The 18,347-nt window shown below is 39.5% G+C and overlaps 1 protein-coding gene across 3 annotated transcripts in view; it reads right to left on the bottom strand.

The window, feature by feature from the left end:
* Positions 1-10,602: 10,602 nt before the first annotated feature.
* Positions 10,603-18,347, bottom strand: part of spry2 (sprouty RTK signaling antagonist 2) — a 356,144-nt gene continuing 348,399 nt past the window's right edge. For all 3 annotated transcript variants that reach the window (XM_024294322.2, XM_036215493.1, XM_024294326.2), the window contains one exon: positions 10,603-12,285. In XM_024294322.2, the coding sequence (XP_024150090.1) occupies positions 11,278-12,285 (1,008 nt within the window). In that variant the 3' untranslated portion in view covers positions 10,603-11,277. The remainder of the gene's footprint in view (positions 12,286-18,347) is intronic.

Genomic DNA, 18,347 nt, shown 5'->3' with positions numbered 1-18,347 from the left:
TTTTAAAGTTTTAAAAATTTAGTTTTAGAGTGTTCAATAAATGTTTATCCTGTTCAGCTGATGACCTAATGTGTGTTTTGGATTTTGGTCCCCTGTACGATTGAGTTGGAATAAATTCAATACTTTATGACTAGATAAAATTATCCAACTCATACTGTCTTATCTCAGCACTGTATTTAATATTTCTAACAATATTAATCACAATTTTTGTCACAATCTCCATCTCACCATGTGTAGCCCATGCTAAACTCATAAAAGTAGGTACCATCCAAAGGTAAAACAGCTTACATTCTTAATGCCCTCCCGCTCACATTCATCTTTATCAACTGAACTTGATTGAATGACCATAGTCTAGATTGTGCTGGGTGGAAAAATAATATAAAAGTATAAATGATACAAAGACAGAGAACTTCTAAGGTGGTATTCATAGCGGTGTTTGGTCTTTATTTGATCCACTTGTCTTTTTTTCAATTGGAAGGATTAGTTGCAAAAGAACGTTCAGTATGAACGTACAGAAAATATTTGAAACCCAAGTAGCAGGAGGGAACTGAAGGGGGTAAATGAGATAAGTGGTTTGCATAACAAAGAGGTGCAGGTGTTTCTTATTATTTGATAGAAGACTAACGCAACTAGCTGGTTGTTCTCTGATTTCTGTCCATAACCTGTCATAGCAGACTGCTTTATTAAAGCTCGACTTCTATCAGCAATGACTCAATATGGCTCGGTCCGCCTTTACTTAAAGTTAAGGGGTTTCCACTTGATGGCATGCTGCGTTGTGACTTCGATTTTTAGTAGCTCCTCGTCTGCGGTTTCCACTGAGCCGAGTCAGGGTGGAATCAGTTCACGGCACCAACAAGAGGACCGGAGTCTGTGGCTCTGCCTTGTTGTTGGAAACAGCAGGAGACAGCGGAAGGTGTTTGTTTTGCCTGCTTTGGTTCAACGAGCCCACCCACATTGAGGCGGTACTCCAGTGTAATAAAAGAAAAAACAAATGGGACTGATAGTGAAAATCCAGCTCAAGTCTGGTTCTTCTTGAGGTTTATGCCAGTTGCATGGAAGTCGTTTCCTTCAACTGTCACCACATGCATGTTAGGGATTTTACCAAATATATTTTATTCAATCTGTTAGTTTCCTAAATACAAAGTGCCTTAAACTTGAAATTATTACATTATTCAGACAGGATACCATTTTACCCTTTTGTTTTCCTGTGAATGGTCGTGAAACAGGGTCACGTGACAAAACTAAATGTTGTATCCATACTTATTGCGAAGTAGGAGAAGTAATGCCTTTTATTATTCAAATTGTTGTCAATAATAGCATAAAAACAAAGAAATAGAACAGCGCTCAGCAGATAAATAAAGCTCAGTTTGAGACCACTGCATTATTTTACATCATACACTATATAGGGTCTACAAAAAATCTATTAACTTTGAATCTTCTTGCCTCTTCTGCTGCTGAACTTCATCTCAAGGTAAGAGCACACTCCCATAAACAGAGGATCCTTTATCCCATGATATATTGCACCTGTGCTTGCTGCGGAAAAGTCAGCTTTGGGAAAAATCTTCCGTCTTCCTTACGAGCTTCCAAACTTGTTTTTTGGTTGTTTGGAATCTAGAGGAATTTCAGGCATTTTGACAATCTCCACAGCCACTGACAAATTTCTGTCCTCAGGCCGGGAAAACACATTTATGTGCGCATAAAAGACACACACACAAACACACCTTGGCTCGTCTCGGCTGTCATCATCATCTTGTCAACATGCCGCACCTGTGAATGGTAACAGGACCCCATGGCTTGCAGTCGTCTCATAGCTGCCTGACAGACTCAAGAGATCAATTTCCTCCAGCAGAGAGTAGGAATGGGGGAGGTTCACCTCAGCTTTTAACCCATTTTCCAGAACGCCAACCCAATTTGTTTACAGGGATAAACAATGACTATGCACAAGTGTGTGGACATTTTTACTCTGCTAAATCTGTAGAAATGTTATGGTCACTATTTGGAGCTTAACTTTTTGAGGGAGTAATTTATTTTTGTTTTTTTAAATTTCTAATATATTGACCTTTTTAAAACAAAAAGATTTATGCATCAATAAAATCAGTTGCAACCACAAATCTACTAGAAAAAAAGATTACATTTGCAAAATGTATCAAACATAAACACATTAGCATGTTTGCACAAACACACAAAAGTTAAACCCATACATTTTAGGCTTCCCTTTTTCGTTTTTCCTGTTAATTAAAAGTAAAAAGAACAGCGTCCCATAGTTGTCTACCAAAGAGAAAGCCATGCTGAAATGTGTCAGTCAAGGTAACCCTTGTGCTATCCTAGACATGTTTACATTAAAATTGGGTCATCTAGACCCCACAAGACAGCGTGCTAAACTTTTTTTTTTTTCTCCAAGAATTTAAATATGTCCACTGGTGGTAGACATAAAATCCTGTCCGCCTCTGTTATGGGAGGGATCACACATCAATTTAAGGGTGGGGTCATCTGGACCCCATAAGAGACCACAAGAGTTAAGTGGATGCCTATTGGTCCGAATGACTTAAAAGCTAAAAAGTCGCCAAAAAAAAAAAAAAGGATTTTAAGAAATAAAAAAATTATAACTGCCCAAAAGTAAGTGCCTCTGAAACACATTTCTTGTACTTTAGTTATAAAACGTTATCGGAATTGATAGAACTGCCGTAGTAAATAGTAAACATTTTTACATTTTTAACTTAATCAACTTAAGTCTACTTAATAACATTACTATTGGTCAGTAAAAAATCCCTTTGACAGTCTAGTAAAATTAAAAGTTAGTTTTATACTATGTCAACATTGAACAAGTACTTCGGTAGTTTGTGAAAAAATATTTTTTTAAAAAGATTTTTTATTTTCCACATAAATTTCCTAAGCAAAGTGATCTAAATACCATTAGACTTATCGTCCCTTCAACTAAATCTGTACAACAGTGCAAATTCAGTTTTATGGATCAGTGGGACAATGATAATCAGCGAGATAAAAAGTTTTACTCCAGGCGGTTCCTTGCTTGTTTTTCAGATTTACCCTCGATAAGCTTTACCCTTTAACACCGGCGCTTTAGCTCCAGTGTTGACAACCTTTCAATTACCATAACTCTTAAACCATTTATGCAATTAATTTAATTCCAGCGGATTCTGGAACAGAGAAAACCGTCTTTGTGCTGATGTGCAACACTTTGTTAGGTATGCGTTGCACATCAGGACGAAGCAGACATGAATAGCCACTTTTCTCATTGTCAGAGTCAGTGAAATCATGTTGATAATGTAAAAAGAAGAGTTTCAATATGTTATGAAGCGTGTGTTATTTAGGTGTTGCAGCAGGATCTTTACTGTTCAATCATTATCATTCTGTCAAATCTCCACTCAACCCAATCAGCATACTGTTCCAACTTCCCTCAAAAGACAAGGAAGTAAACATTTCTGCATTTATTATTCTTTTTGCCCATCCTATCACCATCTTATTGTGTTCTCTTTTGCATTATTTCCGTTATGTTGGGGAATTTGACTTGCAAATCCGGCCTTCCTCCTTCCTCGTACAGTCATTTGAATACTTTGAGCTGGAATTCAATGGGACTATTCAGGTAGAGGGGATGATTAGGTCGTGCGGGTGAATATGACACCTGAAAAAAGAGAAGTTGGCTTGCAATATGTGGTCAGAAAAAGTGTAACAGATAATTAAACATGAAAATGCATCAAGTCCACTGCACCTCATAATGTCATTCCTTCTCAAAAACCTCTGTCTATTATGTGAGAAGCTAAGCTTGCTGTAAATCTAGGCAAATTTAGGCGTAGAAGGAGCGTTTGCGGTTTTTGAACTCACGGATCAAAACGTTTTTTTGTATCAGGACAATACGCTGTGCTTGTTTACGATCTCTCTTTATAAGTAACAAAAGTTTTGTATTGATATGTCACTAAGAGCACAAGCAGATCATCAGTTATAAGTTTAGTGATACAAATATTGTGTCAGTCTTTAGCCTAAAAAAAGTAGGTCACCAATTTCAGGAATGGAAAAAAAAATTAGTGTAAAATTAAGTCTCCTCTTGTATTTAGAGGGTACAGTGGTTATAATTAAAGGTGACCAATACACTAGAAAATATAATTACTTTGATTACTAAAACTTTATTCATCCCTTGTGATATCCTAGGCATGTTTACATTAGACAAGACAGCGCGATGATCTTATTTAGGGGAACTATTCAGGCCAGAGACCGACAGAGGATGTCGCCATTGGGTGCCCCCTGTTCAAGACAAGCAGCCAGACCTAAAATATCCCACTGCAACAACCATGTCCCTTGGCTGACCAAAGTGTGTTCAGAATGGTGTGAAACACACCAGGGTTCACTTACAAGCAACCCAAACCTTTTTTAAATTCAGGCAATTTGCTCTCTTAAGCCTCGTTTCCACTGAGCGGTCCCGTACGGTTAGGAGGGGTACGAAACGGTCCAGCTAATTCTAGCAAGCGTTTCCGCTCAGTTAAGCCTCGCTTCCACTGAGCGGTTAGTTTTCACAGGTGCATGTGGGGTGTAGACCACTAGTGTGCCGCTAGCTCACCATGTGTTGCACCGTCGCCAAGGATGGCAAAGAATGTTTGCAGTTCCACCTCAGACCAGGCCTTGCTGTTGTTTGCAGGCATTTTCAATATAGATTCGTGACCAAAAGAGTACACAGCAAATGCAAAAACCTTCTGGTTAAGTTCAGCAGTAACATAAACAACATAAGGATAAAAATCACTGGTGTTTTGGATCATTTAACAACAAAATCAGAAACATTTCTCCACAGTTTCTATCCTCAAAGTTCTTCAATATTTTACGTTCTAAGCAAACAAAAGTCGTTTTTTTCCACAGCAGAATCAGATGATTGACGTTGATTACATCAGCTTTTCAGCAGAGCGAGTCTGCGTTTCTCCGCTTCAAAATAAGCTGGAATTTTATTAAGTGCATCAATTGTTAAACAGTTATCATAACCAAAAGAATGTAAACACTAGAGCTAAAGCTCCGGTGTTAAAGCTAATTCATTTTTCAGAAGTTATGCCTGTAAGCGGAACTTCAGTCTCAGTTTCTGAACGGAATAAAAGCTCTCGCTAGTTTTACTTTGAAAACCGGAAGCTTCACCATCACAAAGATGTGCTAACTTCCTATGACGCTCTTTCGGCTTTGGTTTAGTTCTTAAACTTAAAATGCAACATTAATCTGCATCTACGGGGCAAAAATACATTGTCCCAGATAATATTTTGATCAAATTTTACAACACTCCACTATATTTATAAAGATTGCTAATCATGGTCGTGAGTATTCATATTCTAATTTTCGGGAGCAGATCGCAAATATCCGAGCACCCGGATACTCGTTACAGCCCTGGCCGTTAAGAGTAAAACTGAATCGCTAGCTTAGCGCTATACTGGTGCTTTCTAATGTCGTCACCACTTTCTGCCAATCAGTGGGTGGCAACAACAGCTCCGCCCCAACTGTCCAGTTCTTTTTCTCTTTGGACCTACAACAGATAGGGGCCCTCAAGAGGTACGGGTTAGAACTGTTTAAGGAGTCCATTTAACAATTAAAACCCTCAAAATACCGTACGAACCGTACCATACTGGACTTATTAGTGGAAACGAGGCTAAAGAGGTTCAGGTCGGTACTATTTTGTAGGTCAATTTTAAAATGGAAACTAAAAATACCGGAGCACTCAACTGAAACAAGAGTTGAGAGTTTGCCCCAAAAGTTTAAATCGTCTTTAACAAAGAGGACCGAGTAAAATCCAGCATGAATTAAACAGCCCCTGGTGAATTACACTAAAGTTTGAACCCTCCCCCCTTAGCGGTTACTTTAGTAGTATAATGCATGTGTAGAACTTCCAAAAATATTTTTTTAAAGCAACTTGGACTTCTTTCTTTTCCTTTTGGGATCATGTTGTCCAGTAAAACTTTATGAAACAAAGGAGCTACATGTAATTCAAAGCATCATTTATACCAGCTGCAGGAAAACTCTTTCTTCAGTTTCATAAATGACTCAACTGCTGCTGCACATCTACAGACAGAAATTAGGATTTGCTGTGTCACGACTTGTTCTAAAATTGTAATTGCTACCTTGATGCCACTGCAAATACTTGATGCCATCAGTCATCTTAAAACAAAGATAAAACTTTACTCACAAATTAATTTTTGCACATGTAAAACTATAACGAGGAACTATCAGTTTTGCAATCTATGACTGCATCGTGGATATCTTTGTTAGACTCGCAAACGCAAATGACTGGCCTGCCTCTTCCCTCGCGTGAGTGCAATGTTTGGCAGAGGCTAAAAGGGCTAAATGTCTGCTATTCTCTTTGTAGTATGTAAACTGTCACTATATAATTCATGATTACACACGCATGCATCCACATGTGCATTCACCTTCCCAAAACACTCACATAATTGCCACCATGGCACACATCCCCAAGTTAAATGCCATGCAGTATAGTGAGCTGTCAGACCGCACTAATTCCTCTTTTTATGTGTGTCTGTCCTCCTGTGTAGCTGGGGGATCAGGATTGCCTTTCAGGATAACAACTGAAGCTCTTAGCTTTCTGTGTGTGTGTGTGTGAGTATGTGTGTGTGAGTGTGTGTGTGTGGCTCTGGGTGAACAACAATTGGCCGCTTAGCTGTAAAGAGACTTGCAGCCACAGTGTCGCCAACAAATATCCACCGGCTGTCAACAGTGGACTGACTGCGCGTGTGTGTGCGCATGCAGATGAGCCAACTTCCTGCAGAGGATTGCAGTTAAGTGCCACTGTTAGGCGAATCTCAAAGAAAAGACTTGAAGATGCTGACAGATAAACTCGCGCATGCAAGAAGACACATGCATCCGTGACCGTGTGCGCACATGCACGCCTGCAGGTCCGGCCTTTATGGTGTTCAAAGGCTCCCCTGCTGCCTCTTCTTTTGCAACTCATCTTTCTCAAACCCGGTAAACTTTTATGACAGATGTGCTCCAGAACATCTCTTCTGCTCCTGTTTGCCTTCTAGGCTGTGGTAATCTTTTTCCCTTTAGGCACAACAGTAGTTAAGCTTTTTTTTAACTGAAAAGTCGTCCACATAATTCACCTTGCAAACTTTTAAGTTACTTAAGATAAACCTTTTTTAAAAGAGACCAAGAAACGTACAAAAAGTTCCAACACGAGAGGAAATTCTCTAAATGTTTCCAGACGAAAGAGGTCACTATGGGGACAAAGTTTAGACGACTTTAGAAGACCTAAAAACTCTGTTGAGGTGCTTCAAGAAAACCAGCTCAGCGGCAGAGGACGAAGTCGGTGGAAAGTAAAACCACAGTCAGGTGGGGGGATGCGCTTCAGCTGTGAGCTCTACACGCATGCATCTATCGGCCGCCCACATAGGAAAACAAAAAGACAAAAAAAAAAAATGTTAGGCTTCTGAGAAAACCTAAAAACACGAGAGAAGTCTGGTGACTTTCTTACTTTACACCTACATTCTGGAGGTTTAATCACCTCACTCTCTCTCTCTTTTTTTTTTAATTTAACTTTCCTGCAAAAGTTCCTACCCGATTATAAAACTGAAGAGCATAAATACCGCTTCATCTAAGACAGTTGGGTTGGAAATCAGGTTCAGCAAAATATTTTTTTTTATCTATTGCTTGTTCATGACGCTGCCGCCAAGAACCCCAAACTTACTTTTTTTTTTTACATATTCCTTACTCCTTAAAAGTGAGCTGTGCTTTAATTTAAAGTGTGCCTCACTAAAGATTAGTGAGGATTGTTTAAGTCCATTTTAGCTTTTCAAGAAAGCCAGAATTGTAGTGGAACAGTTGTCATTAGTATCCAAGTTTACACCATGGACCATATCAGAAAATATTTAAATTAGAATTTTTTTTTGTTTAGAATTACTCTACTTTAATTACTACTCATTTCTAAAATGTAAAAGATTTAAAAAAAAAAAATTTAAGAGTTAAAATTTGCATTTGGTAAAACAAAAAATTACTATTTACTTTTATTTTGACAAAAATCTGAACAGAATAAATATAAACTGGTTTATTAACCCAATTAAAAAAACAAAATGTATTTGTCATAAAACGCAAATAACACACTTATCATAGATTTTTTAAAACTAGACTGTACATTATATTATTTTTTTTACATATAAAGTTGACTTTTTTTCATAGGAATTATTGAGTGATACCTCAACTTTGAAACCAGCCTCTTGTGACCATTTGAGAGACTGCGACAGTTTGATATTTTCATGCTAGCATTACATTAGGGAATCAAAATTGGGGGGATTGTTGAACTGCAATAGTAGTAAAGTTGGTGCGCAATGGAACTAACTTGCCACTAGCTTTCAAGCTAGCATAAAACATTTTTATTAAAAAAAAAAAGTTTAAAGTTCCTCCATCAAGTGAGAAAATGCATTTAATTTTAACTGAGTTTTAAATAAGTAGATTCTAAGATCAACATGTTTCTCACCTCGATGCTGAAATGCTTTACTTGTCACGCCGTCTTACATGCTGCCGCAAGGTAGAGCAAGGCCAAACCACAACCTTTATGTAAAAATGATATATTCCGTTCAGGTGTCACATGTTAACAGTTTGAAATTAATCTAAGAAAATCTCTAAATCCTTTTTCTATTGGAATTGCTTAATGTGATGAGTTAGTATGTGTTGTATACCTAAAATAACATTTATACTTGGAACTTTATGTTTAGAAACGTGTTGCTTTTATGATGTGTAAATGTAGTAAGCTTTGAACTAAATTTGTGTTAAAATGAACAAAGAGTCGGCATACATATCCTGTATCAAGTTGTGTGTTTAACAAAACATTAACTCTCTACATTTGCACATGTTTTATTTTTTTTTAAAGTGGTATTTACCCGGACTACAGCCATTTGGGTTGCAAATACGATTTAAAAAAGAATGAAGTAAATCGTCATTGTACTTTGAGGTAAAAAAAGAAGAATAAATTACTGAAAAGCAACTAAACCACATGAGAAATAAAACTTTTTTTTCAAATTAAATTTTAGTTTTGGAAGTTACTAATTGGAATTAATTGAAATCTATTTGCAAGAATTGAGAAGTTGCACTTTATGTCCTTGTGATCTGGATTTTTTTCCCCCTCAAACTGGGTGTTGCACATCTCCATCATCACCCTGCAATCCCTCTCCCCCCCACCTCTCGTGGTGCTGTTTGATTGCATAAGCCCGGCCGTCAGACACACAGACAATGCGTCCATGAAGAATAGCCCCGCTTCCTTCCTGTCTTCCTGTGCTGCGTTCTGCCTTGGTGAGCAGGGTGAATAGGCTGCTCTGCCCCACAGCCGCCATGAACCGCCGAGGCCACGGTGGCTAAAACCAACAAAGAGGGCCGTTCTGGGGCCTCCCTCCCCTCCGCCCGCCCCGCTTCTTCTAATTCACATCCCGTCTTCCTCCTCCTGCTGCCAAATTACTGCCACCACAGGGTGGACAAACAAGCTTTTGGGCTTGAATCTTTATTCATCCTTTCATGTGTTTGAATGAGTTTTATTGGGCAAATATGACCAATAAAACAGCTTCACAATTATCAAGTTTGGCTTTTCTAAGCCGTTTGCAACTTGTAAAAATGAGTAAAAATGCACCCAAACAATTAAGGTAGGAATAATTTTCATTTTAAATTTAAAAAGTATATTTTCTTTTAAGCTACAATAGGTCAACACGACCTATGGGAATACCAAGTAGGAGCAGGTAGCCGAGAGGAGCCAAAAAAAAAAAAAAAACCAAAGAAACCCTCGACTATTGAGAAAAGGATGAATGCACGCCGAGCTGAATACAGGGGTAAACTGTTAGGGCTTTGTCATTCAAAGTGATGCTTTTAACCCTTTGCGGTCTGTCTTCCTAACAAACCTGACCCCCCCCTCCACTTCGTCGCTCGGCCTTCCCCTCTTCATTCATGGCTGGCACAATGGAGGTGGAGAGGAAGCCTGCGACTGCAAAGATTAAGACCAAACAGCAGATCAACCCTGCCTTTTCTGTTCCTTAATGGGATTCTGCCCGTTATGTTTCCATCTCCTCGACCACCTTCCGTTAAATAGGTGAAAGTTGATAATTACGTAAAACAACACCCCCCCACCCCAAACTCCCCATCAAGCCAGAGGCGGGAGATGGATAACAAACAAGTGAGAGCAGGTTGGGCCTCGACTTGTCAATCAGGACGGTGAACGCATACCGCGCTGCAAACACGTCCGTATGCTGTCAACAAGTGTCAGGAGCCTCATGTTTCAGGCTTATGTTTCGCCTGCAGGGACATTCAAAACCCAGGAATTCCTGAACAAACCTTTGATTAAATAAAAAAAAGGCGGAATGGAAAATAAGAGGACCCAGTATCCATGATTGAAATGAAGCTAAAGCCAGGCCAGACCTTAATAGCAGGCTTACATGAGGACAAACACAGGTGGAGTGCTTGATTTGTAAGAATATAAAAAATAAAAATAAAAGAGGTGATGATAACATTCCTGAGCACAGATGTTCTTGAAGAAGTGCCAGGCGTGAGCATGAACATGCCCTCACTTCCTTTTCAATCTCTGTAAATAAAAACAAAGCTAAATAAAAACCACAAAGAAGAAGGAAAAAGTCAGACTTCAAGGCTGTTTAATTTCAAACGTTAATATATTTGTTGTCTAATCCATAGTGAACTTTTCATCCATCTTTGAGACTCCTGTCTGCAGAGGAGCCCCTAAAGAGGTGACTTTTTTTCCAAAATAAATATTTTTTTTCCATTATAAAATAATAAAACCTTCAAATAAATATATATTTTTAACTTTACACTAGGCAATGTTGGAATTAGAAAATAAATTTTTTGCTGTACAATTTACACCAGAAAGGGAAAAAAAAATGATTGACATAGACTCCAGTGACTGTAAGAGCATCGAGTGACTGATTCATAGAAATGTGGCTCTGCCTCTTTGGGGCAGTCTTCACAGTTGAAGTTTTCCTGTATGTACAAAAATAAAAGCATCTGTCCCAGTCAGCTTCTAATGTCCTACTTTACAAACAGTTAGTAGAAGGAGTCTGCTCTTAGCACACAAAAAACAGATTAAGTGTTAAAAACAAGGCCATCAGTTTGGACTTCATTAGCAACGTCACTATTGGGGCACTTGGGTGAGACGGACATATTTTTGAGGACACTAGAAGAGTTCATAGCCCTTTTGGTTGGAAAGTAAACTCCTAATTCAGGGGTGAAGAATGAATTTCATTAGATGGCTCTAATCTCTATGTTGGTTCAGTCAGTCAGTGTTGAGTCGGTCCATCAACAGCTTTGTCTCCGTTGGCTCAAATCGGCTGCGTTCTTGCATCGACAGCCGGGCCGGGCGCCTCGGTCGTAGCAGCTCTGGCACAAGGCTACGCACCCTTTAGCCGGGAGGTAGCACAGCAGACACGGGAAGAACAAAGAGAGGAGGGACACGGCGGTCCACCGGACGCAGCAGTGCGACTGCGAACACGAGAAGGGTTTATCCGCACAAGTGTCTTCGTCATCGCTGGAGCAGTGGTAGAAAAGCGCCTTGACGCAGCAAGCGCACGTCCAGTACTCAACCGCGCTCCTCGCCGAGCACACGCACCGCCGACCGCACATCCAGCAGGATGGGAGCATCCTTGGGCTGGTGCACTCGGGGCATGTGCACCGACCGCAGTGGGTGCATTTGCTGGAGTGTATGCCTTTAAGTTTAGAGGTTGCATTGCCCGGCATGGTCACCATCTCTGTGAAGCCACCGTGTAAGGGCTTCAGCTCCTCCTGGTTCAGCTTGGAAGAGCGTTTGGGCTGGATTCTGATTATCTGATCGACGCTGCCTTGGCCATTCGATCTGTGAGCCGAAGAAGTGCTTCCCATGCTGGTCCTACCGCTGCCCTGCAATTCCTCCACAGAGGAGACGGAACCATTTCTGTCTACGTGACGTGTCAAGGAATGGAGGTTGCGGTGGTTTTGAGACCTCTCTTCCTGGGTCGCCTGCTGCTCGCCTGTCCTTGAACCAGGTGGTGGAACGACGTCGCTCTTCTGTTGGCGCTGCTGAGCAGCAGAAGGCCCATCGGTGTAGTCATTGCTGCTCCTGGTTATCCTGATCTGATCCAGAGATAGTACTGTTTGAGAACGCATTGAGTCTGGCGAAGGGGCGACGCTCTGGAGCTGGCCTCTATCACCGTCACCCAGCGTGCTCTCCAACTCGCGGCGCCCTCCTCCCCCATCGCTGTCGTTCTGACTTATGGAATCCATGCTGGGACTGAAGGGGCTCCGCGGCTGGCAGGGGACACATCTGAAGTCCTGCAAGAGAACAGAGACCGTTTATATCTGCAAGAGATGAGCCATGCAAATGATGGGATGCAAATCTGAGCCGTAACAAGCACGGCTATGGAAATTTGTTCAAAACACACACGCAGGTGTTTGGTGAGAAAGATGGACCTGTTGGGCTACACAGCATCCAAAGTTAGGAGGCGCCATCTGTTTTTCAGATTTGGGACAGAGTCTACAAGCTGCAGGTACAGAAGGTCTTTGTGCAGAAAAAAAAAAAAAGTGTGTTTGCTCGAGGCCGTGGCAAGTTCCACAGCCAAGCTTTATGTTAAAAGGGATATTTAACTTTTTCTAAGTGGGTTGTCTGGAATACTTATGGGTATTAATCAGCAGAAGACAGCGAGGAGGATCTGTGATGAACCAAGGCCACCAGAGGAGCAGCTCGCTACCACCAAAAGCAAATCGAACCGCTCATCAAACAAGAGTTTGGCCCGAAACAGTAAAAAAGATGCCAAACTAGACCCTCAGTAAACAATCTCTCTTAAATCCGCATGCTTTTCGACTAAACTTCCTCTCCCTGATCTGACAATGACCCGAGAGTAGATAAATCACTTGCAGCTGAACGTGAGGGCCAAAATCCGCTCTAGGCCTCGAGTGCTATTCTTCACTTCCTGTTGTCTTTCCGCTCTTTGAAACCAATGCTCGAATCTGGCAAAATAATCCCAGTTTGCTCTCTTTGATGCACATTGGAATCTGCACTTCCATGTGTTCCTGTATAGCGCTACAACAAAACCTAAATATGAGATTTGAGACTTTTTTTTTAACAAGAGTTGGGGGAGGGGGGTTCACTGGATAGGGTTGGACAGGATGCGGAAGCAGGGAGCATCCATGAGGGTCCCTGTTAAGGTTCTTTTGGGGCCCATTGAAGGCCCCATCTGCATTAAATGGTAGGACTGGGGGTGTATATATATATATATATATTTCAGAGGAAGACTTTTGCAGGGAAATTCTTTACGGCACAGAAAACTTGCACATTTGAACCAAAAAGTTGTTCTGAAGTAGATGCAACTTTGCTAAATTAGCTTAACCAGAAATATTAACTGCAAAACCAAGGCAAACAGGACATGCAAAATTGGTTTTAAAAGTATTAAATAAAAAACTAGCAATAAACTATATATACCGAAAGACCAAAAAGACAAAGAATTTGAATAATTTATAAATAAATGTGTTGAAAACATGCAATGCTAAGAATTTTAAAGTAAACAGTTTATTTTATGCAGTTAAAATGATTCCATTTAATCAAAATAAAAAACTTTTGTAAAAAAAGTACAAAAGAATGAGAATGTACAGTAAAAGAGTATTTTTTTTAAATATTAATTAACCATTTAAACTTTAAAGCTGCAACAAAATAATTGTAAGTAAACATTTTTTTAGCAAAAAAGAAAGTTATTTTTAAATTAAAACACTAAGACTAATATGAAGTGCTAACACTCATCCAATAAAGACAAGAATGAAAAACGTAGATCTAAAGACATATTTTTTTCTCTAAAGAATAAACACAATAAAAGACTACTTCATATTTATTTAAATAAAGTTTTTTTTTTTTTTTTTTTTTTTAGGGAGAATTGTTGCAAAACGGAGAAAAAAACAGAGTCAAATAGAGACGTCCAAGAGTGAAGTCTCATTGAAAAGTGGCGATAAAGTCAAAAGAGCCCACTCACCGAGCTTCCTGCACTTTTGTCTCCCTTTAAGGTAACTTCAGTTGGGGTTTGACGCCGCCGCTCCAGCGCTGCAGTCCGGGAAGCCGTCGGTAAAATCCATTGAGAAACTTTCCCACCGCTTTTTTCTTAATGAAAAGCAGCTAAATCGCGTGTTTTACGCAAGAACGAAACGAGAGTAGAAGAAGAGAGAGGGGGGAAAAAGAAAGAAAAGAGGGGAAAAACTTCGTACCGCCGCGCATTCAAAAATCCCTCCGCGAGGAGAAAAAAAATAGGGAAAAGGGTATAAAATTGTTGTTTTATCCGACAGACTCCGACGGTTTACTTTTTCTCGAGACTTGTTGTTTTTCTCCTCGCTCTTTCTTTCCGGAGAGGAGGTCGGGATTTGGGCTGTACATGGCGTCAAGCTGAAGGAGGGGTTGGTGGCGGCGGCGGGGGGAACAGAGTACTTGTTGTTGCAGCGGATATCTCGCATCCGGTGCGCCGCCATTGGCTGCTGAAGAGCAGCCCTTCACAGTCAATTATACCGCAGCTGTGGAGGCATGAGTCCCGGACTCCTCGAGTTTCTTATCGCCGGTGACCCACTTTTCAAAGCCCCCCACTTGACATGTCTCTCATGAGGAAATGAGCTGTCACGGCTCGGAGGGATTTTAGGAAAGCTAAACAGAGTCGAAAAAAGTGCGTCACGTTTTATTCCCTAAACTTTCCAAAATATACATTAAAAAAACAAATCACTTAAATCCCCATATTTAAACCACTTTTTAAATAAAATAAACATATATATATTAGAAAATATGAACAGTTTTACCTGTAAGCGGTGGCTCTAAAGTCGACATTAGTCGATTAAAAGTTATAAATTCTCTAATCAATGCAGCTCACTCAAGCCTCTTTAGTAAATGGGGTGATATTGCCCCCGCGTGGACATTCAGCGTCGCTGCGCCCTTTGCGTCATCAAAAGGTGACGCAAGGAAATCTGGGAAATTTAAATCCATTCGATCTTTATTTGAGCACGGTGGTCTTCATTTTCTTGATTTTCTTACCTCAAACAACACCTTTAAAATTAATTGGTTGAAAAAATTTTCACAAACCCCGGCTTCATACTTTTTCACATTTTATCTAAAATTAGTGGCATTCATTTCTTTATCATGTGTAATTATGGTTTGTGTCCCAATCCCCCCTAATCATTATATAGTGCACTATATATTAGATTTGCCATTTTTAGTGCTGTCTGAATCTACTAATTCCAAAATCGAGTGCACTTGAAATTTCCCAGAAGTCTTAAAAAAAACTAATTTGCATCGATGCTCACTAGATTAGCGAATATAGACCACAATGTATTACAATTTCAAACAAAAAAAACGTGTTAAATGTAATATTTGAATAAACCATTCACATTTTCACCATCAGAACACACTGGAGCCATAAATAAACGTGAAATGTTTGCATTTATTCGATTTTCACTTTGTGAAATCGGTGACGTCATATCCGGAGAAGAAGAAAAAGTAGTGAGCATCGTGTCCGAATTATCTTTAAAATCCAGGGAACTATAGTCCCGCGCTATATAGTTTGTTAGTAGTTAGGGGTTACGGGGGGAATTGGGACACAACCATGATGTCTGTAAAATCCGCCAAGCCTTCCTGTCATGGTCTTTTCACCACACAAATATTATATCTGGAATAACAAGGACATTTTATTTGAACACAAGTCACTTTTCAGAGAAAATTGGTTTTCAAATAAGATTATTTTTTTGTGCATCATTTAACAACCAGGGCTTACTTTTAACATAAGGGGGAATTCTTTCTAAATTTAACATCTGTGCCCCTTCTAGAATACCCAAAAGTGTTCAGAGCTATTCCCATGAAAGCGTTTTAAATTTCAGAGTGTTAATGTTGAGGATCCATCTCTGCTCTCTCCCATTAATACTCCTGTTGGGGAAAATATGTTTGTCCTGTCATCCTGGAAAAGAACATTATGTCAAATGATTATCGAGTATGTCTTATTGGAATATGTTTGTGTTTGAGTCACATATCAAAGAATATGCAAAATGATTCTTCATAAATTTCTTGCTCATTTTGGCAAAATGTCATATCCTGGACGAAAACCATGTTTCATTATATTCTTTTGTTCAATTTGTGTATCAATAGTATCCAAAACTCTGAAACAAAAAGAAATCATCTGTATGTGAAAGATTCAATATTTTGACCTGAATACTAATCCCCTGGCTTATTTCTATTCTTTCTTTTTTCTTGTATTGAAATGTCCCTTTTATTGCATAAATTATTGTGAATATCTGTAAATTGAAAAAATGTGCAATAAAGTTTGTTAAAAATAAACAAAAAACTTCAGTGCACTGTTTTCGTCATCATAAGGTGATGGAGGGGAATCTTGGAAATTTAAATCAATTCAATCTTTATTTAAACATCTCTTTAAAAGCAAACAAACGGGAAAAACGGCATAAAAATGTAAAATATTTTAGAAAAGTTAAATTGAATAAAAAAAAAACAAATTACAAGCATATAGGCCTATAAAGATTAAGCTGAATATAGAATTATATCAAATGTAGAGACATTAAAAATCTAATGATAAAAATAATTTATTTAAATTAAATAAAATATATAAATATTTTTGGGTGGCTCACGTGGTTCAGCATTATCAGAGAGAGGGACCTGGTTGCAGATAAGTTAGTGGATCATCGGCCGTAAGCAGAAATTCACTTGTTCTCCTAACCCAAAAGGGTTCAGAATTTTAGAAAAAAAACTTTTATAATGCTTAAAATGTGAAAAATATATACATGTGTATACATGTATATTCATTTATCTTCTTGTCCGCTTTGTCCCTTTCGGGGTCACGGGGGTGCCAGAGCCTAACCCAGCTACTGATGGGTGAGGGCGGGGTTCACCCTGGACAGGTTGCTAGACTGTCGCAGGGCCTCAACCACACACACTCTCACCTAGGGGCAATTTAGAGTCACCAATTAACCCATGAAGCATGTTTTTGGATGGTGGGAGGAAGCCAGAGTACAGCCTGCCTAAATGTGTGTGTGTATATATATATATATATATATATATACTGGGCACAAAAATTGAAGGAGCACTTTAAAGAAACACATTAGATACATCAGATCTCAATATATATGGATATCTATGCAAATAACGACAGGGCAGTATATGAGAAACAAAAGGATACCAAGTCTTTTAATGGAAATAAAAGTTTTCAGCCTACAGAGGCTCAATTGTGTAGACACCATAAAATCAGAGTGAAATGAAGATGTGGCAGGTTAGTCCATTTTTTCCCCAAAACTTAATTTTTGCAACTCAAAATGCTTTTCAGTATCTTGTGTGGCCCCCATGAGCTTGTATGCATGCTTGACAACGTGGCAGCATGCTCCTAACGAGACGATTGATGGTGTCTTATGGCATTTCCTCCCAGATCTGTTTGAGGGCATCCCTGAGCTGTTGTACAGTCTGAGGAGCAACCTGGCAGCGTCTAATGGACCCAAACATAATGTCCCAGAGATGTTCTATTGGGTTCAAGTCAGGGGATCGTGAAGGCCATTCAATTGCTTCAATTCCTTCATCCTCCAGGTACTGCCTGCATACTCTTGCCACATGAGGATAGGCATTGTCGTGCATTAGGAGGAAACCAGGACCTACTGCACCAGCGTAGGGTCTGACAATGGGTTCAAGGATTTCATCTGGATACCTTATGGCAGTCAGAGCACCATTTCCTAGACAGTAGAGGTCTGTGTGACCCTCCTTGGATATGCCTCCCCAGACCATCACTGCTCTTCCAGAATAACCACCAGTCTCCTGATATATCCTCCATGTTCTGGACATTGTGCTGGGAGACACATTAAACCTTCTTGCTGCAGCACGTGTGGATGTTCCATCCTGGAGAAGTTGGAGAACCTGTGCAACTTCTGTGGGGTTAAGGAATCGCCTCATACTGCCAGTAGAGATAATTATCAAGCCAAAATCAGCACGAGTGGAAAACCAGCCAAAAAAGATCAAGAGGGAGAAACTTGAAATGACCTCCATATGTAACACCAGTCCTGTTTTGAGGGTTTTCTAATTGTTGCCACTGAAGTGCACCTGTTGTTAATTCCATGAACACCAATACAGCTGAAATTGATTAACGACGCCCTCAGCTGATTAACCAACAAGAAAATTATCAGACAGGTTTAATTACATTCATGCCAGGCCCAATAAAAAAGTGTTCCTTTAATTTTTGTGAGCAGTCTATATATATATATATATATATATATATATATATATATATATATGTGTGTGTGTGTGTGTGTGTGTGTGTGTGTATTTATACATGTCACCCTCAGTGCCTCCAGTGTGGCTCCACTGGTGTGTGAATTTGTATGAATTT

The sequence above is a fragment of the Oryzias melastigma genome, linkage group LG2, assembly GCF_002922805.2.
Source record: "Oryzias melastigma strain HK-1 linkage group LG2, ASM292280v2, whole genome shotgun sequence".
Taxonomy (NCBI): domain Eukaryota; kingdom Metazoa; phylum Chordata; class Actinopteri; order Beloniformes; family Adrianichthyidae; genus Oryzias; species Oryzias melastigma.
Note: the sequence above shows the minus strand (reverse complement) of the source record. Positions and strands in the feature narration are given on the sequence as shown.